This window comes from Uloborus diversus, chromosome 4, assembly GCF_026930045.1.
Source record: "Uloborus diversus isolate 005 chromosome 4, Udiv.v.3.1, whole genome shotgun sequence".
NCBI lineage: Eukaryota > Metazoa > Arthropoda > Arachnida > Araneae > Uloboridae > Uloborus > Uloborus diversus.
This window is the reverse complement of record NC_072734.1, coordinates 60,826,161-60,848,071: the sequence shown is the minus strand read 5'-3', so window position 1 is coordinate 60,848,071 and position 21,911 is coordinate 60,826,161. Positions and strand designations below refer to the sequence as shown.

Below are 21,911 nucleotides of genomic sequence, written 5' to 3'. Positions count from 1 at the left end.
GGGGAATCTGGCGCTGTCGTCTCATTTTTGGCGTAAATAATTTTATTTTAGTAACCCTGCTGATTTATAGTAACCCTATGTGAATTATCAAAATCTTCCTTTCTTCAGTGCTATTGCTCCATAGTAGGAGTCCTCCATAGGATTGCTCCATAGTAGGTCCACCTAACCTGGAAGCAAGTTGATGCAGTGATTAGGATCTGCTTAGCCTTCACAATGCTACCATTAGGTTTGACTCAACTACCCTGTAGTATTTTTATCGTTATCATCTATGCCGATAACAGATGATCGGGGCTAAGTAAGAAAATACAGGATTGCATCATGAGCAACTTAGATGCTGTGGAATGTAAATTAGTTTGGAAAAACGTAATACTTAAATGGTTATAATTAAATTAACTACGCATGATTTCCAGAGAGGAACAAAGATAAGTTTTTAGTGCCAATGGCTTAAAGTTTAACGCGTGTCAATAGTTTTTTTTTTTTTTACTATGGAGCATTTTTAAACACAATTTCACATTTTTTTATGTGAAGTTTCGTGATGGTAACTTATTATTTCCGAAATACCTACATTTACACTAAAAAGAATAAAAAAAAAAAATTTTGAAAAAAAAAAATAGAACGGACTTCAAAATTGCTCTAAAAAGTGAAAAATAATATTATTCTTTAAACACCATCGATAATGCTTTTAAACATAATTTTTGAAGTTGGCGCAAAAACGATAGATAAAATCATTCACAGCCATAACTCAAATACAACTATAAATTTAACCAGGACCAGTTTCTTCACTATCACATACATTATGCATTGATGACAGCATATTTGAATAGTGATATAAATGTTTCGTTCGTAACTTTGGATGCTTTTCTGAAAAAAAATATGAACGAAGCATGGTTACACTGGATTTTACGTTTTGTTTTTGCGCCAATTTCAAAAATTATGTTTAAAAGCATTATCGATGGTGTTTAAAGAATAAAATTATTTTTCACTTTTTAGAGCAATTTTGAAGTCGGTTCTATTTTTTTTTTCAAATTTTTTTTTTTTTTTTGAGCAATCACGATTGCGTATTGCTTTTATTTGACTTTTAAAGTCCTATCTATCATTTTATTTTCCCGCCAGCACCCTCTGCAGCATCACCGTTGATCGGCCGCCACATCATGCTGCTCCTCTAGTAAAAACCGTCTCCAGGTTGGGTCAGTATCCTACACTTACACGCATAAATACACGCATGTACACACAAACACATACATACGTCTACATACACAAACATACACACACTCAAACTCATACACACACACATACATACTGACACCTGCACATACACACACAAACTACCCACACACTCTTGCCCGCACACAGACACAAACACATATGCCCACATACACATTCTCCCCCCCCCCACACATACAAACACTCATACACACAACTACCTACACACTCATATCTACACACAGACATAAACACACATGCCTACACACACATAAACGCCTGCACACACACATCCAATTCTCCCCCCCCCCCACACACACACGCCTACATACATACACACACACTCGTGATTGCGAACAACATAATTTGAATTTAAGAGGTCAAAATTCAAATTAATTATTATTATTATTTTTTTAATCTAAGGAAAAGGAGTGTGTGGAAGCTGGGGTCTTTAAATATTCAAAATTTGCATTTTTAAGATCATTTTCAATTATGTACTTTAATGTGCCAAATTAAATAAATTTTTCTAATTATTTTTTTTTTTTTTTTTGACTTTCATTCAATGTGATAACAGACATATTTAAATTTTTTCTTTTTCTATTAAATGGAAGAAAATACTAGATTCGTGAAAATTTTCAAATTTTGACGGACTTGCACGTTTTGAGGTGCACCAAGTCCATTTTGACCAGTTTTGAAAAATGTCTGTCTGTGTGTGACCGTTTTTTTTTTTTTTTTTTTTTGGCCGCTTTAGAATGAAAACTGCTGCATGAAGTTGAACAAAAATTTATTATGGGGGCACATATTACATATGTGCCCTCATGAGAGTTTCCCCATTAGTTTTTGGTGCCAATTCCTCCAAGGGAGGTGGAGCAATAAAACATTTCTTCCATTACTCATGCCTACTATATCTCAGGAAGTAATGTGCAGAATCAAACAAAATTTGGTTCATTTTTTGAACCCAGAGGATACAGGTGCTGATTCAATTTAGGTGCCAATTGCTCAAAAAGTTCTGGAGCAATCCAATGATCAAAAAGGAGCAATCAAACAATTTCTCTCAATACTTGTGACTCTTAAATCTCAAGAGGTAATGACAGAATCAAACAAAAATGAATCAACTGATAGATCATAGAGGGTGCAGGACTGCGCCTAAATTGCCAATATAGTTTAAAAAATAGAAATCGTGCAGACATGTCTTTTCAAAAGTTACTGAAATCGATGACTTATTTTGTTAAATTAATATGTTTTTTTTTCATAGCTTGCTTGCATCTATAACTTAATGTTGTTTCAGAATCGTATGGAAATTAGATGCATATAAAAAATTAAAAAGTATCATTATTTCTAATTTATCATCTCGTAGCATTAGTAAAATATCATTAAAGTTGCTGATCCACGTGTCAGTATTACTTGGATGTATCTGAATCAACCATTTTGTAAATAGTTAGGTGGTATTTTTGATACATTTCTACTTTCGGGACAAGAGTCGGATATCACAAAATTGTTGACACTTGATGGATGATGCCTGAATCCAGTAGGATGCATAGACTTTGTTGCCCCCCCCCCCCCATCTCTCCCACAAGGTGCCCACGCTTTCACTTCCACGCCCCAGGGATACCACTGCCGAGAATGTCTTGATGAGCTGGATTGCAGTAACAATTTCTATTGATGTGAATGAACTTAAAATTATTCATTCAGATTTTAAATCTCTTGTGGTTTTCAATTTCTCTTTTTTTTTTTTACAGGGAGCCATCGCTCTTCCAGCTAGCATGCGAGGTGCAATTGTTGTGAGAGCAGATGGGAGCCAATATCATGTCTTCAATGTTGCTACTCCCCCTAACCTGCAGGCAGGTTCTAGTACTTCACCCAGTCCAACCTACAGACTACAATCACTTCCTGTAAGGCTCATCTAATTTTGCACTGTTCTTCTAATGTGCATGCAAATTTATCTGGGTCTCAGATAAATCTGCTTGCATTATGTTCATGCCATGATATTACTTAAATATTTATCTGAAAAGTGTTTTTTATGTGTTTATTTGCCATGTACTCTGCCGGGGGCAGGTAAAGGGCAGTAACTGCAAATTTTCCATAAAATTTTTTTTTTCATTTTTATCATCTATTGTAAGTTAGCTTTGTAGATTGGCCTTGTATAAATTGTTTTTAATTATTGTAATTGCGGCAGCATAAACATATGACGCTCGTTGTTGTAAAGAAATGGAAAAATAAAATTAGTTAACGTCTTGTTTTAAAGTTGATAGCACTGGAATTTGAACATGCGAAATATCTAACGGGAAAGAGGATTTACGCAGGAAAATAACCTCTGAATTGTGGTGAATTCGTACCGAGAAATGAACCACCGCAGCTTTATTGTATAAGCTTGCTTATTTGGTTTCTGCTGAAAAACTGACTGTATCCAAAAAGCGTTTTTTCAAATATCTTGAAAACTCATTTCTTCAGATACTGTCGTTTACCTGCTGTACAGTAGTCTGGATTGTTTGATATTTCCATCCATCCATGTTTGAAGAGTATCTGTTAAGCTCTCAAGTAGTGATCAACACGTACAGAACAAATGAAATAATTACGATGGTGCAATACTGCTGTACAGAAAAGAGCAATATGTTTAAAGAAATTTTGACATTTATTTTAAGATATAATTAATCTATTATGACCAACAGTGAGATATATGTGTTTTTTTCATTTAAATATACTGCATTGAAGTTTGTTTTGCACTTAATCCCAAATTTATGCAATATCTGGACTAGGTCAAAATTTGAATCCTTCTGCATCTTGTAAATTTTTCAATAATTTTAAAAGTCGAAAGCTATTTTAACACAAGCTTCTTTAAATATGCATTTTTTTTGTTTATTAATTGGATTTAAATTATTAAATAATTAGCCACAGCTATCAGCACCATTTTTTAACCGAATCTTCGAGTTCAAAATTGGCCCTCTTGAATCACATGTGACTAAAAAATAATGTAAAGTACTGATTGCACTACTAGTCTTTAATTTTTTAAATATAACTTTTGACAATAACAAATTCTGAAACTAAGATTTAAAAAAAAACAAAAACAAATAAGTGATATGAATCACTGGTGCCTAACCTACGGCCTGAAGTTGATCCTTATCCCTACGGCCTGATGTTATGAAAAGAAAAATTTATTCTGAAACCTTCCAAATTTACTACTCTTCATTCAAGGTTATGAAGGATTGTCACAAATTTGAAGTTAAGTAGTCATAAATTGGTTTCTAAAACACAGATGCAGAGTTTGTATCAATAAATAAGAGTGCAGTATTGATGACAGGAATTTTTGGTTTGTAATTGCCTTTCATTTTCCTTATTTTCCCATTCTATATCAAAAAAATTTAAATAATATAATTAAATTTTATGTTTAGGCTGACCCACGAAATTCATTTTAATATGAGGTATGGCTTGCGAGTAAAAAAAGTTGGGCACCACTGATTTACATGGCTTGAAAAAAAAATCATTTGATTAAAATCTTGGTTTAAATCAGGCCGATTTAAAGTGATGAACTGTGTATCTAGGCAAAAATTTTCAGATCACTTGTAAAAATGAATTACTTGTTAACTATTGCGAATAAAACACATATCAAATATATTATCTTTTATATGTGACAACACACAGTTGGCTGTTACAAGAAGCTTTGTAGAATTTGGCTAATACCATACTTAAATATGTAAAAAATTTATTTGATCAAATAACTTTCTTCCTCAAACATTAAATATGGATTCAAACCTAATGCTATGGATATGTCATTTCAAAAGTGAATTGTAAAGTTATTTTGTCTATTGCAAAATGATAGCATGGCTAATGTTTTTAATTTCTTTTGCTTAGTAATAAGAATTTCTGTTTGTGCTTAGTTACTTTGTACCCATTATGTGCAATAGGTATTAGAAAAAATATGGAACTTCAAGAGTTGATGTAATGAGGATGTAAATGTGATTATTCTTAAAGTAGGGTAGTGTTATTTCATTTATCTTTGGCATATTTTTTTTAATAAATTCAATGTAATTATTTAAAAATATTTATTATTCAATTGCAACATTTTTTTAGTTAAATCTTAAGTTTTCTTTAGTATTTAAAGTTTAAACTTAATTCAGATTTCTATCAATGAAAATTTTTCTTTTTCAGCCTGGGGTCCCTGGCATCATCCGAACACTGTCACCTCAGCAAGTTGTCTCTGTCCCCGTATCGTCCGCATCCGTAAAAACCCTTTCGGTTGGTTTCCTTTTTCAATTATCACACAAAACTTATAAAACTGCCCTCTCTCTCCTCCTTCTTTACTTTCTTCTATATCTAATATATAGAAAAGCAATGAATTTGTGAAACAATGATGGATTTCCATGTTTTGAGGTGTGCCAAATTCGTTTTGACCATTTTTGGAAAATGTCTCTCTCTGCGTGTGTGACTGGTTTTTTGCGACTGTTCTAGCGCAAAAACTATTGTAAAAGTGTCTTTCATAAAATTTTGTATCTTACAACTTCTTTTCACAAAATTTTGTTCCAAGAAATGTCTCTAACGTAACTTTTACTCTCATGGAACTTGCTTGAAAACTGAACATTTGTACTCTAAAAACCCTTCTCTAACTTTGAAGTATATAAATTTTTCTTACAAGGAATCCAGGCTGCAGGGGTTTCTGTTAAAATTGTATTTGCTGAACGGCTTATATGTGACAAAATTTTTTTACACCTTGTACACACTCAGAAGCCCCTACTTTTTTTCTCACAAAATTAAATTCAAAACATGTAGCTTATGTATGCTTTCAAAACGTTTCATGAAAATACAACTTTTTCATTCAGCATTGAAATTGAATATAAATGAGGGAAAAGGTTCAGGCCGTTAATTTTTTTCCTCCAAAAATAAAAAGGAACATTTTGAAAAATCAATAGCTTTTGTAGCAATCTGTTCTTCTGAATGAAAAAAAATTCAAAATTTAATTTGTTTTTGAAAAAAACTTTCTTTTTTGTTAAAAGCTTTGATTATTTCTTATTAAACTAGGGGGCTCTGCTCCCTGTTCACTGACGCTTTCCAACCCCCAAAGATTGCTTTGCAATCTTATTTGATTCGCAAAGATTTAAGTTGTCAGTTGAAAAGAAACAGATTAAGAATGCATTATGAGCTCCATTTAGAACAAAAAGTACCCCTTCCCCGGGTTTCAAAATAACTTGTTCCAACTTGCAGAGCCGTAAGGACTAAAGGGCTACTGAACATTGCAAAACTGCAGTTTTGTACGTTTGAAAAGTTGCTTTCATATTCGTGATCTCTTGTAATATATTTTGCTCTTTAGCTCAGGGCTTGAATTGAGTTGAACCTAAGATTTTCCATTAAAATAAAACCCCGTAAAGTTTGAATAAGGAAAGAAGGAACAAGCGAACCAAAAAGACGTAACTGTGGTGACGCTAAATAAAACCAGGGTTGGCTTTCTGCCGGCAGAAACTAGTTTTTGCTGTGCCAGTGGCAGAAACTGGTTATAACTGGTTAAAACCGGCAGAAACTGGCAAAAACTTAAAATCCTTTTAAAAACTAAAGTAATTGCTAAATGTTATTTGTTTAAACTAAAAAATTGAACTTCATTTCATCATTGTAAAAAATAAAATGTTATGCTAGTGCCTTTGATTTAGTTCAGAAAGGGAACTTTTCAATTGCTGATGCTCGTAATATTTGGATTAATCTAACAAAGGACGGAAATCATATTTGTTCTTAGGATAGAGGAATGGCATACAGAATTAGACTGGCATTACTGTTTGTAATTTGCTCGCAAATAAGCTTCATCTAAGTTGCTTGTGATTGAAATCATCATGTGCTTCAAGAAGAAAGTGTACCTAATATCACAGCTTTGCAAAACAAATTGGCCCCACTTCTCAAAACTCATTTTTCCAGTCGAATTTTTACCACTACCCTAGTTACTACATGGACCAGTTAAAAAATATATACAATTTGAAAGTTGATGAATATTGGTTGTTCCTTGATGCATTGCCTGCTAGCTCTTCTGTTGCAAGAATATAAAAGTTTCTCATTCGTGCATATTAAATTCAGAGACTATTTAGATTTTTGGAACCACCTTTTCCAAGAAGCAACTGCATGATCCAAACAATGTAACATTTGATTCTGAATTATGATGATATTGTAAATTAAACTGTGCTTTGGTTAACAATTAGTTATTTTTTCCATGCATGTTCTACTGTCTGTCTTCTTTCTTTTTTTTTTTTTTTTTTTTTTTTTTTTTTTTTTTTTTTTTTTTGTCATTTTGAGTTTTTGCCAGTTTTTGCCGAAAATGTGGCAGAAAGTGGTTTTTTGCCATGCCGGTTTTAACCGGTTTCTACCAGTGGTTTTAACCACTTCGGCAGAAACTTGCCAGCCCTGAATAAAACATCAATAATTTTAATGGAGATGAGATAATTCCAGGGCATAGAACTGGTCACTTAAAGTCATTATCTTAAAAATTGGTCAGTATGAGTCAGTATTTACCAAATTTAATCAGTAAAGTCTTTTTTTTTTTTGTGAATTTACGAAATAATTTAATTTTATGATAATATTCACTATCAGTTTTTTTTTTTTTTTTTTCATTTTCTGATAACTTTTTAAAATGCCAGAAAAGCAATAAATTGCTGATATAGCAGCCCAATTTCACCAACCTGGTAGTTGGTTTTACTTGATAAAAAATCGTTGCTATTCTTTAATTGGATTGGGATGATTAGTCTAGTTTTATGCAAAACATAGTGTCTCCCTCTCTCCCCATTGATACTGGATATATTCTTTGAAACCTTTTCAGTTTTTGTGCTGTTTGAGGATTTGCCTAATTTAGTTGGTGGATTATTTATTCATAAAAATTTTTTTTTCAAGATTCTTTGATTGTTGATATTTTGTTTACATGCCGAAAAACTGAGAAACATTATTACGTAGTCTTTGGCTTCAACAACAGCGACAGTCAAAAAACTGCCAAATGCATCAGCCACTGAAATCTTTCTCCAAAAATTTTGGCGAGATTTCTGCTGGTTGATTGGATAATGAATAAGTCTCCAATCAGCACAAATAATAATAAAAAAACATTAATTACATTAAAGTTCCGTTTAAATGAAAAATGATCAGCCAAATCCATTTATTGTTAGCCAAACTTGTGGGAAAACGTTACTTTCAGGTTTGACTTGAGAAAAGGCTCTAACAGTCAGACGAAACTCAAAAATATTCTGTAATACAACAATTCTAGCTATACACTTAATAATGAATTGTGTTGATGAATGCCTTTAAACAAGGAACTAAAAAGCTCATAACTCGTTTTGTATACAACTTAGAACTTTCTAACAAAAGCCATCTTCAGCAGAAAAATCAGCGTTTTTTAATGGACACATAATTTTAATATGTGCAGTGTGCACATATTTTTTCACCCCCACGTTGGGACATTTATGCAAAAACTCATTCTTAAATTGGAATGAAAAAGGAACTATCAATCGTTTTTTTTTTTTTTTTTTCAAATTGGTCTATAAACCTTCCCAGTAACAAAAAGAACAAACGGTGAAAAATTCAGCCAAATCTGCCAGATAGTTTCTGAGAGCTAGTATCTATTTCACTAAGTATGATACTCTTTTTGTAACGCCAAAGATTGTTAATTTTTAAAATTCTAGTCGGTATTTAGTCAGTATTTTATGAATTTTGGTCAGTAAAGTCAGTATTTTTGACCCTCCAAACAGTTATACCCCCTGTTATTCAAACTTGATTTGTATCATCTTGTAACTTTTTCTTTGGATATAGAAGCTTAGTTTTACGACCATAGGTCGGGTTAGATCTGGAGTAAAAAAAAGCCGATCTTTCCAGTGCTGTCAAAAAGAAAACTGTGGGACAGTTCCTTCGCTTTTTACTGATATATTTAATAAAGAAACTAGTGCCGAAATTTTAGATAAGCCTAGAAAAGTTTGAGCTAAAAACGCAAATTACTCCCGCCGTATTTAAGTTTGAGCATTGAAACAAATTGCGTAGAAGGTGGAAAAATCTACCCTTTCCAACGATATATAATATTAATATATGCAAGTAATTTTTCATCCCTTTAATGGGCAATTTGCAAAATTTGAGCTTAAAAAATTAATTACAAAAAAAAATAATAATAAATAAAAATAATAATAATTCGAATTTTAAAAAACAAAACTCCAGGTGCAAATCATCGGGGATCAAAGTAATTTTGTACAAAATTTCAAGGATGTAGGTGCTATGGAGTTTCCTGGATACAGGCCTGCCACAGACTTCCTTCCAGAATTTCTTTGAAACCTTACTTTTATTTATTATAAAGAGAAAAAACAAAGTGAATATTCACATTTTTTTTTTTTTATAAGTTTAATGTAACTCTAAAATTAATTCCATTATTTTCTTTTCAGTCTGCACCTGGAAGTGTGGTACGAACTATGTCTCCACAAGTGACTGTGGCTGGTCAGACTTTCACAAAAACCCAAGTATGTTTATTTTTATGAAAATGAAGAAATTGTCTTTTTTCATAATTGTATATGTTTTACTAAGAGTCGTCCCCTCAAAATATTATTAAAATAAAGAAGCTTCAATTTGCTTAGAGCAGGCATTCTCAAACTGGGTGCCGCAAGAATTGGTGAGGGATGTCCGAAGTTGTGTGGCAATTCTGGTCAGGACTTGGAAGGCTTATTTAAAAAAAAAAATCAATCCAGCAGCATTGTTGACTATGCTGGACAAAGAAACTGTACAAGTTGTGTTTCCCAAATTTTCACAATATTAACCTTTCGTAGTGCAGCAAATATCCAGTTCTGTCACTTGCTGTAACATGTCACAAACAATGATCGTTCATTTTCCAATGAGATGAAGCACTCCCCATTATCTGGCAGACATTCCCTATTTCCTCAATACCGAGCTTCCTAATCGATGGGTTTGACGAGGCTCTGATGATTATAATCAACTTCTTCCGTGGCCATTGTGCATTCTGGACCTCAAGCAATTTTTACTTTCTTCTATATCTAATATATAGAAGAAAGTATTGGATTCGTGCAAATTTTCGAATTTCGAATTTTGACGGATTCGAACGTTTTGAGGTGTGCTGAGTCCATTTCGACCATTTTTGGAAAATGTCTGTCTGTCTGTGTGTGTGTGTATGTATGTATGTGTGTATGTATGTATGTGTGTATGTATGTATGTGTGTATGTATGTGTGTCACGTCTGTGTGTGACCAGTTTTTTGTGGCCGCTCTACAACAAAAACTACCGCATGAAATCGAACGAAATTTAGTACACATATGTGCCCCTATGTGAACTTGTGCCCATTAGTTTTTGGCGCGCATTCCTCCAAGGGGGGTGGAGCAATGGGATGTTTTTCGAGTTACGCGTGCTTGCTATTCCTCAGGAAGTTACTGGCGGAATCAAACAAAATTTGGTCAATATGTTGGTATTAACAAGAACAGGTGCTGATTCAATTTTGGTGTCAATAACTCAAACGGGGGTTGAGCTATAGAACGTTTTTTGTCGTCAATTGTGACTGCTGTATCTCAAGAAATAATGAACGGAATGAAAGAAAAATGTATCGGCAAGTAGCCCTTAGTGGGTATAAAAGCTGATTTTATTTTGGTGTCAACAGCTAAAAAGGGGGCAGCGCAATCGCCCGTTCTTTTTTTCCATTGCGAGTGCCGTATCTCAAGAAGTAATGCTACGTTCTGGTTGAAATTTGGAATGTATGTGAATCCATATGTAAACAGGCTTTGGTTCAATTTTGGCGCCAATCGCGCCAAGAGGTGCTGATTTATTTTTATTATCATTATTTTTTAGCGAATAAAAATAGCTTTTTTAATGCAACAATAAGAAAGATAAATCGTAATAGATTGTCGTCTGCGTATTTCTCGTGATTTTAATTGTATGAAAATGATCGGAAATATTATCTCAATGATTTAAAAATTTTAACTGTTGCCATCTTATGTTCGTTAACAAATAAAATATTTGTAATTAATTCAAGCAAGGCTTTTAAAATAACTTTCAATTTTCGCTCTTTGCTTTGCTTTTGCAATATTTCAGACATTGGGATGGTCGTCAAGTTTTTGCATGTGTAATTTTGTTTTTGTTGGGAATATTGCATCCTCGTCAAGCATGGGGAGGGATTAGAAAAAAAAGAAGAAAAATATAGAAGAAAGTTTCGTGATGGCCACAACATACTAGTTTTTAATGGTGTTTACATTGAATAACGTGAGTTCTAGACTCATAGGCAACTGCAAGATTTGCCCCAAAATAATACAATCGCGTTTTCTAAGATATATCATGACATTGTTGTTGTATTAATATTATATTTGGTTCGATAAAGCTGCCAAAAGCCGGAGGGAGTTCTGAGATGTATAGAGATGGACTAGGATGCCATGAGAAAAATCTAATTCTTGAAAGGGTGCCGCAAGTCCGAAGGATTTGAAAGCCCCTGGCTTAGAGTATTGAATGCGTTTTTTACTGAACAGTTCGAAAATATCTTTTAACCCACTTGAAGATACTTCAATATGTAGTATAGATGTAACCCCTTATTTATATATTGTCAGCATTTTACAAAATGTCTAGCCCTTCCATTCTGCTGAAAGTTATAGATGTTTCTATACTTTGCCTAGCCATTATATAGAATGCTAATATCTGATGTTAAGAATTTTATAAAATGCTGCATTTTGTATCTTGATAGTAGAATAGATGTGTAAAATTAAACTTATTAAAGGTATCTTGTTAGAGACATGGAAATTTTTCTGCATTGGCCAAATTTTTGAATTATGCATGTTTTAAAATAAATTTGAGATAAAAATATGTAATTTTTCTGTGGAACTCACCTCCCCCAAATTGATTTGTTTCTTTGATTGCAAAATGAAATTGCTGTTGAAGTTCTTTAAATTTTCTGACTTAGTATTAAATTTGTCATCAAAGATCTTGTTGTGAATGTTGTCAACTTAATAAACCATCTGAGTTTTCATCTCCACAAACTTTTCTACCAGTCTCTGTCACAAGTTTTACACATCTCTCTACTGATTGAGCATAGCGTATGGCACGGAAATTTCACCTTTTCGTTGAAATTTCCATACCTCAAGCACAGAAAACTTTCAACAAGTGATCCAGAATTAGCTGTTAAGAATCCCAGATACCCCAGTTATTCCAACAATTAACTGCTAACTGGGTGTTAGGACTTAGTTTCCCAAATTAGTCCAACAAGCATAATGCAGATACTGGAAAAATTATGAGAAAGACTTACGCTCTGTTTGGTTTGATATGAAGATGCATTACACCATGAAAGACGATCCCAAGCATATACTAAAAATCATTCAAACAACAAGACATTTACCGAATAACATTAAAGGAAATCCTTGATCCTGTCATTCATAGAAATTCGTTCTTTTGTCATCCATAGAATATGATCTGGTGATGATGTTGGACTTCACACAGCATATTCGAAAATTTGGCTACAGGAGAATAATGAAAATCTGAAATGAGCCACCAGTAGTACATCATGTTAGATTCTGCAAGCTTTTATTAATTAATTTTCAAGCTGCAGATTATCCTGAACTTATTGGTCGGCTCAAGTGTAAGCTGTTACTACTACCATTGTTGTCAAATAGGGCAAAAGAAGACTTTGAAAGACAAAGCCCTGCCATCTTGAATATTTGATACCAGACTCACAATCGGTAGAGAGATGTACAAAACTTGTGACAGAGGCTGCAAGAAACTGTTTCAAGCATGAAAACCCAGAGGGTTTTCATAGTAAATAACAATCAGATCAAGAACACTTGATACGAAATCAGAATTTGAAGAACATCAGCATAATGAATCACACCCATATTGGTTGGTTGATTGGGTAGGGTGGTGAGTTGTACTCAGGATTTAATGCCAGTTCCACCTGATTAGGCTTGTTATTTAGGGGGTCAGGGGGTATTCCATCCCCCCCCCCCCCCGCGCGGCTTTGAGAAATGTATCAACATTTGGGTGTGCTTGGTTTTGCTGTTTTCCGTTGAAACTTCCATTGAATTTGCACACTTTGACCCCTCCCCCGGAAAAATTTGAAGTGATAGACCTGCTCGTGGTGAGTCCTCAATCCTTTCAGCGTAAGATAAATTTATGTAAAACATTAAAACGAATGTTTATCAATGTATAATCCATAAATAATGTAATTTTTCCTTTAAAAATTGTATTTTAAGGCTTTCTGTGCGGACTCAAATGATCGACACAATGTGTCCCCAATTTTTTTCTATACATTTTGGTAACTACGAAGTTTATTTTTTATACTAGTAGAAATGAAGTAAATTACTTTTTGAAAAAAATGTCTTTAAAAATTACCGTTTTTTTTTTTTTTTTTTTTTTTTTCAATTTTTCTCAACTTGACGGCTTTTGCACTATTTCAAAAATAATTTATGATTTTGTTAATCATTTTTCCCGTTATTAGGATGCCAATGTGCAAGTTTTCCGCACTATTAGAAATCGCTTAGGAAAAAAGTGTTTTTCAACCCACCCTTTTGAGTATTTAGTCAAGTTAGTCATACTTATGAGTATTTAGTCAAGTTTTTTAAAAGAAATTTTTATCGAAAATGCATTTGCATCTTGAGACTATTATGCATTCATTTGTTTAGGTGTCATTTGAAAAGAACTATTATATTAAACTATTTTTTATGTTTCTACAAAGTCTACCTGCAGATATAGTGAACCAATGTTTTCCCTTTTTTTTAGAGAGAGATTGCTTTTTTTTGTTATTTGTAGAATGTTGTAAGTTAGAACAATCGTTTATCTTGACTTTTTTTTTTTGTCTTTTCATGCAAGTAGTTTTTTTTTTTCCTAAATTTAAGTAGGTATCATTGAGTGAAAATACTTTTGGTGAACAGTATTTTTTTTTTTGTAGAAGTACAAAAAAAGCGTAATGAGAAAAAGCATATGATGCAACAATTCGTTTTTAAATGTTGTCTGAATGCCAAGGGTGTACTCAGAAATTTTGGGGCCCGTCATAAATGACGTTTATGTCCCCCCCCTTCCATATTGTTTACCCTTACGTCTTACATAGATTTCAGTCATCTTTTTTGAAAATATGGGGCCCCCTTCTGGCTCCGGCTCGTACCAACATGTGTCCCCCCCCCCCTTTCTGTGCATGCCCTGCTGAATGCATATACATATTATGGTCTAAAAAATTACATATTTTCAAGAATTTCAAAAAATAAATTGATTATTAGGAAAACTAGAACATCTTCTTGTAATTTTATAAAATTATTAAAATGCCATTATTAGCTGAAAAAAATGTCTTAAGTTTGGTCTATCTGAGTTTTTACTATGCCAACATGATCCCTATACCCTTATCTGTGAGTTATCATACATTAGGGTAAGTGCTCTTTTGACAACTTTTTTGGTGTTGATTTGATAACAAATTAAAAAAAAAAACTATTTTGTTTAACATTTAGGTTGGGTAATTATGCTCAATTTCAGTTGTATTAGCTTTTTGTTGCAGGGTGCTTTTGTTACAAGTTATATTGAACTCTTTCTATGGCTGTTTATTTTGTAAAATTTAATAATAGATGTGTAAATATGTCATGCAATAATAGTGTTTAAATATTCTACAGGCTCCTCAAACAGTAGTAAGCACAGTCTTGCAACAGACTGCCCCTACTAATGTAGTAAGGACTCCTGCTATCAACACCACAACTTCCTCAGTCGCTGTGAGTTAATATTTGTAGTTGATTTTACATTTCACATTAGGGCCATTCCACAAAAAAATAATTATTTTTCCTCACACATGACAGTTCATATATTTCAATAAAAGGTAATTATTTAAAAAAGTAATGACACAATCTTATGCTTAAAAAATCACGCATTCGTTTGAAATTTGTTGTTTGTAATAAAATTTCTATAATAACCTTTTAAAATTATTTTCAATGAAATATATGAGGCATTACATGCAGGACAAAATGACTGTTTTCCGCGGAATGGCCCATTTCCTAATGGGGAAAAAAACATCTGAATTATAAAGTTTTAAATTAGTGTGTACTTAAAAATCTAAATGCATTAGCAACATATTAATCAATACAAAAATGCTTTGATTTACTTTTGTTCAAATTTACCAGCAATTATTTCTTGGTAAATTTTAGAACAATATTGAGAAAAGGTATACTGCAGCATTACCTGGGGTGAGGGGGTAAATGCACTTTTTTTAGATCAATAAAAGATAACTTATAGCTCAAGATTGTTAAGCAGAATTTTCTTTATCACTATTAAAAAAGATAGTTTTGACGAAGATTTGTACAATTAGTAAAAAGTTCTGTATGTAGATTGTTTTCTGTGTTTTGGTTGATGTAGTTTGTCCAATGAACAAACAGATCTGTACACAGATTTTTTTTTTTTTTGGTGTTGAGTGTCATAATTTTGAGAAATAATAAAATGACATTTTAGTACAGGTTGAGTGATAGTAAAAATGTTTTTATCTAATAGAGTGTTATAATAAATGAGTTTAAAAAAAACTTGTTGACTATCCGTTTTGAGGCTGTTTATACTGAATGTTCTGTTCATGTGTAGTAGAAAATGTTTTGTATGTACATTTGGGGCACATGCATCAGTAATCAATAAAAATAATAGTAAAATAAATATTCCTCATAATTATAAAAAACATGTGGAGTTTTTAAATTTTTAAAGTGAGGATGCTAGATTTTGTTTAAGAGTAAAAAACTTAACTGCACATTCTCTTTCATAGTGTCTGAACAAAAAGATTGTTTGGAACAGTTGAGAATTCGATAGTTTAAAGATGCTTTTTGATAGTTTTTTTTTTTTCCTTTTATAAACATTTTGAGATTTTCTTTTATTTGCATGTAAAAAAATATTTAAGCAATTTATCTCAGTTCTGTGTTATCTGGGATCATTTCTTTTAGGAGAAATGATATATTTTGAATGCACAAATAAATTAGTTTACTGCATGCATTTCCTCTTTCAAACCTTTTTTAAGTGTCTATCTTGGGTTAGCCACCCATCTTACTGCTTCTTCCAGCCCTGACATGTAGGCTTTTTGAAGAACTAATCTTTTCATGTCATAATTACCTCAATTAAAAAAAAAAAAACCTTTTTACTTTAGGTATTAGGGTGGGTCGAAAAAAAGAAATTTTCGAGAAGCAACTTCTAATAGCGAAAAAAAAGTTGTGTATTGCCATCCTAAACATGGGGAAAATATACAGTCTAACCTCCATATATCGAAATTCCACATATCGAAATTTTCTATGTATCGAAATCCCAGCAAATTTCTATGTTCATCATATAGAAAAATAGTTTCTATATATCGAAAAAATCCCTGTATATCGATTTTTTTTTTCGAGACATTCGTAGATTTTTTTTCCTCTTTAGACTGTTTGTCTCATGAAAAATGAAGATTAGAGGAGAAAATTACGTCCACTAAAGGTTACTACGGAACTCATAAGAAATCCGGGGTTGAAAGGTGTGTAGTTACGTCGTTGTTCCGTTCTGAAGTTCTTAATTTTATTTCAAAACTTAGCTGTAACCAGTAACACTGTAAAATCAGTTTCAAATTATCCCTTTTGTTTGTTGATTATCATTCCTAGTCTTCTTAGCTTCAGTAAAAATCAGTCAAGTTAAGTAGATTAATTTTTTACTTTACTCTCCATCACATTTGTTAAAACGGAGATCCCCTAATGTTGCGATCAAGCTGAATTGCCGAAGAATATGAAGATGTATAGTTGACGTAAAAATATCATTTCTGTTAATTTTTTAATCATCAACTTTAATTAATCCGATACTCGTGTAAATTATAAATTGGGTATCATACACGAAAGTCAGCTTTTATTTTAATGTTTTAGGAGACTTTTATGATAAAATAAGATCGTTTCCATATATCGAAATTTCTATATATCGAATTTTTTTCCGGCAATTTGCTACTTCGATATATGGAGGTCCGACTGTATTTAAAAAAATAGTATTTATGTCTTTAAATTGCTCATTGGCTACAAAGTTTTCAAAAAAGGAAAAAAAACGGACAATTTTCAAATGTTCAATTTTTTTTTCTAATAACATTTACATGCTTCCTTTTAATAGTCTTTTAATATATCTTTGAAAATATTTACATTCCTTTGCATTTCTTAGATCGCGCATAAGAAGGAAAGTTACGTGAAATTAACCAAAAATTGACGTTTATTGCTTATTTTGCACATTACAGTATTTTTTCGGTTGATCCCAGCCATGTTTATTTTAACAATAAATGCATTTAACAGCTCTTGGCTGGAAATACAATTTTATTTTATTGCATTAACAACCCATCACAAGTAGATGATTGCACTTTGTTTTTCACCTTAAAATTTCCAAGAAGACTAGTTATTAATTTAACTTATACATTTGGAAAAAGAAAAAGTTACATTCACGATAACTATATTATTTTAAAGTTTCTTAAGTTTGGATCAAGGTTTGAAGTTGAACTTGTGACTTAACTTTTGCACTGATGATCGCGAGAATCAAGTTTTTCCCATTAATCCATATCATGTCTCATTCCAAAATACCAAACCTACCGACTCACTAACCAGTTAAAAAACTTTTTCAACCACTAGAGCAGGGTTCATACGCTCTGGGAAAACCTGTAATTGTCAGGGAAAATGACATAGTTAAAAATGTCAGGGAATTTTCCAAATTTGCCCTCAAATTTTTTTGCCCATGGAATGTTGTACCATAATCTCTAATCTTCATTTTTGTCGATGATTCCTGAAAAAAATTGTAAAAATTTGAGGCAAAATGACGCTGGCAATAAGAAAGCGGCAACCAAAAAATAAAATTACCGCGGATGCCATTTTTGGTCCTAAAATAGTTCCCAAGAAATAAAAATTCTTGAGTGACCAGGAATTATGCACAAACTCATTAGGAGAGAAGACAACTTACTGCTTCCGAAGCACAAGGCTGAAGATGGGAGGCTTGATCAGGGGGGGGGGGATGTTTTTTTTTGAGCAATCACGATTGCTTATTGCTTTCATTTGACTGTTTTGATGTTCTATGATTTTATTTTCTCACCAGCACCCTCTGTGCTGGCCTTTGCGAAAAAAAGTGTGCCTTTTTTTCCGAATAATTCGTAGTGTTTTTCTTGGAGCAATGCAAAATTTTATCTTCAGAGCATTTTTTTTTAAATCTTCATTGATTTAGATACTTATGTGCTAAAAACTGACTATTTTGTCTTAATTGTAGTTTTTTTAAAAGAGTATTAATTATTTATAACTTTTTATGCTACAAATTCAAAAATCTACTTATTATCTTAGACTTTTCATTTAGTCGCCATATTCGGTCGTTTGCACGATCGAAGTAGGCATAAATTTCCAAAAATAGAATTGGATGTTTATCTCAATGTAAACTATTGGAAATAACAAAAATGTGCAATAAATTATGATTTTTTTAAAAAAATTGTTTTCTAAAAAAGAAATTTTAATGTAGGCATCCTATAACATGCAAAAGAAAAAAAAGCTGATGATTATTGACATCAGTCTATGATCAACATATGTCGATTTTTGTTTTATGCATGTTTAAAGTTAGAGAGTGTGGGGCAAAGTGAAATGGTTATAAGATGACTGAGCTTTTTCAAAATGAACCAATTGGAAATTTGTGTTGAAAAGAAAGAATATTGTATTTTATGATTAAACTTGCATTGAAACATTATTTTTTATTTTTGACAGTTATTTTGAGCCTTCAAAAAAAAAAAAAAAAAAAGTAGAAAATTTTTACTTTTTTTTTTCATGGGCAAAGTGAAAAATGAATAATGAAATGTTTTCTATTTGATCATAAAAAGTATTTTTGATCAAATGGAATCTGTAAATAAATAAAAATTTACAAAATAATGAATAAATAAATGAAAAGAAAAATGGAACATTAAATGAATCATAAAGTTAATAAACTAATTTTTGACTTGCAACAAATATTACTATAAGAGTATCAATTTTTGAAAATTGCCTGATCAAAATAATTTTTACTCTTTTAAAATATTGTTATTTAAGCTTAATTTTGAATGAAGCGGGTAACCTGGAACTTTCTAAAAAGCAACCTGGAAAAGTCAGGGATATTTTTTTAACTACAAGTGTAGAAACCCTGCAGAGTGTAAAAGAGGAACAAAATCTGAATTATGAGTAAAGCTTCACCTGTTTTTGTATAATTTTATATTATTAACTTAAATAGCACTCGGTCGGAAGAAATCGAAGTTTTAAAAATTGACATAAAGAGTGAGAAAAATTATATTTGATGGATATTGTCAATGTAATATAGAAATTAAAATGTGATATTGATCTCAATCTCCCAGAACTAACAACTTTCAGTCATTAGCATTCATTAACACGTGCTAACGGAGTATTGGATCTGTATATTTTTCAAACTAAACTACTAATGGAATGAGGACATTTGTAAAATATATCTTTAAAAATTTTGCATCTCTGTTTCGATAAAATTAAAATTTAAAGAAAAGAACAAAAGTTTGTTAAACATGGACCTGTAGACTATTTAAAGTTACAAAATCTACAAGTCAGGTGTCTGATGATCAAACATCATGGATCTGGTGGTTCAAAGAAATCCTTGCTTTGCTATTTTAGAGAAATTGTAATTGGTCATGGCAGTGGACTAGAGGCGAAACATCAAGGAATTGGATTACAGTATGGCATGAAATGCAAAAGATTACTCATCAAAAAACACTTTTATAGCTATAAGAAAATTTCATCCACCAATATTAAGATTTGAAGCTTTGGACGATAACAGTTAATTAATTGATCAACGTATTTATTTTCCTCCTTCAGCGATGATGTGTAAAACAAGGATATTTTATTGTTTCTAGAAACTATACATTTGCCCTATTTCTGATATCAAACTCGAGCAGGTGAAAGGATTGTAGAACAGGTCAGTGAATCTAGAAATCCATTTAAGGTATTAGACGCTATAGATGGATTTATCTGAAAAATTTTATGTTTGAAAAGATCAGTGCTAAAAATGAGTCATAAGTTCAAATTCAAATCTTGATCAAAACATGGAAACTTGTTTAAAATCATATAGTTATTGTGAATGTAAGTTAATTTAGAAATATAAGTCCTGCAATAACTACTCTTGGGAAAAACAGGGTGGAACACAAATGCCAATCACCTACTTTGTTGTGGGTTCTGGGTTGTTAATGCAATAAAATATAATTGTATTTCCAGCCAAGAGCTGTTAAATGCACATTTATTGTAAAAAAAAAAAAAAAAACATGGCTGGGATCATAACAAAGAAATACTGCAATGTGCAAAATAAGCTAGAAACGTCAATTTTGGGTTAGTTTCACGTAACTTTGCGGCTTATTCCCGAACTAAAAACTGCAAAGGAGTGTAAATATTTTCAAAGATATGTGAAAAAAAGTATTAAAAGGAAGCATGTAAACGTTAATAGAACACAAATTTTAGACATTTGGATTTTAATAAAAATATGAAAATTGGCTTTTTTTTACATTTTTTTCAAACTTGGCTGCCAATGCGCGATCTGAAGACATAAATATTATTTTTTTTCCCCCCATGTTTAGGATGGCAATACACAACTTTTTTTGGCTATTAGAAGTTACTGCTCGAAAATTTCCTTTTTTCGGCCCACCCTATTAGGTATGGATAGATAAAACAAGCTTTTTAGTTGCAAAATAGCTTTTATTGCGCATTGAATAATTACAGAACTATACTTTCTACTCTTCCCCCTTCCTCAATTTAATAAAAATAATTTTTTTATTATGTGCCTTTGCACTTTCCTATCAGATAATTAAACTGGGCTCACTCAATTCCAATCGTACTGTGTGTTTACTGATGCATACATACGCCCTGTATGTACACTTTCACACATTCTGCCTTTCTTATCTTTCAAAAGGACGAGCCTAAGTCTGGTCTCAAACACCACTACTTCTACGATAACACGGTAAGTTTGTTTATGATCCACCAATCGATTGCACATGTGTCGTCTGCAACTCTGATCACATGTCAAAAGATCTATTTCCCTGTGGCTTTTTAAAATGTCACTTTTTCCTTAACGCCTCTGCTGCTTTTTCTCCTTTGTGCTTTTGACACAAACATGCCTTTGAGAGCACAGAATTTGTGTTGAATTGTATCTTGCTAAAATGACTTGCTCTTCAGATTTTAGTGAGCAGAAGCCGAATATTTTCTTAGATGTTATTATGGAGTTAGTATTGAATTAGAATTCTTAAAATTACTAAATGATGCACTATACACTGAGTCATCTTTTCCAAATTTTTTTTAAATATTGGTTGTAGAGATACATTTCTAAGTACAGAAATGTTAGAATTCATGCTATGGGATTTATGGATTAAAACATTTAATTTTGTAAGAATTATGAAGTATAAAATTGTAAATGATATGATCTTCTGGTTCGTATAGTTACATTTCAGAAGAAAAAAAAAAGAATTTTTTTGATGGAATTTCGAATATTATGTGAAATATTTGCTGACTGGTTGCCAAAAATATTTGAAACTAGAGGACCTGACAGATGTTGTTCTGTTCAAACTAAAAAAAGGTTCAATAAACTATCAAGTGTTTGAACCGTTTCTGTTGAAAAAAATAAGTAAAAAAAATGTTTTAAGCTGCTTTGGTGTTAGAATGGATATATTTATTACAACTTGATTTATCTAATGCCTCCTGAGCAGTTGTTTTATTAACTATTTTTTCCCTTGTACTTGATGGTTTGTTCCTTCAGCCATACTCAAAAGATAAAAAGCGTCCT

At 32.0% G+C, this 21,911-nt stretch overlaps 1 protein-coding gene across 1 annotated transcript in view; it reads left to right on the top strand.

Annotated features, from left to right (window-relative positions):
• Window positions 1–21,911, top strand: part of LOC129220593 (transcription initiation factor TFIID subunit 4-like) — an 82,476-nt gene that overhangs the window by 8,137 nt on the left and 52,428 nt on the right. The window contains exons 2-5 of the mRNA XM_054855023.1: window positions 2,943–3,095; window positions 5,350–5,436; window positions 9,585–9,659; window positions 14,774–14,869. Of these exons, the coding sequence (XP_054710998.1) occupies window positions 2,943–3,095; window positions 5,350–5,436; window positions 9,585–9,659; window positions 14,774–14,869 (411 nt within the window). The remainder of the gene's footprint in view (window positions 1–2,942; window positions 3,096–5,349; window positions 5,437–9,584; window positions 9,660–14,773; window positions 14,870–21,911) is intronic.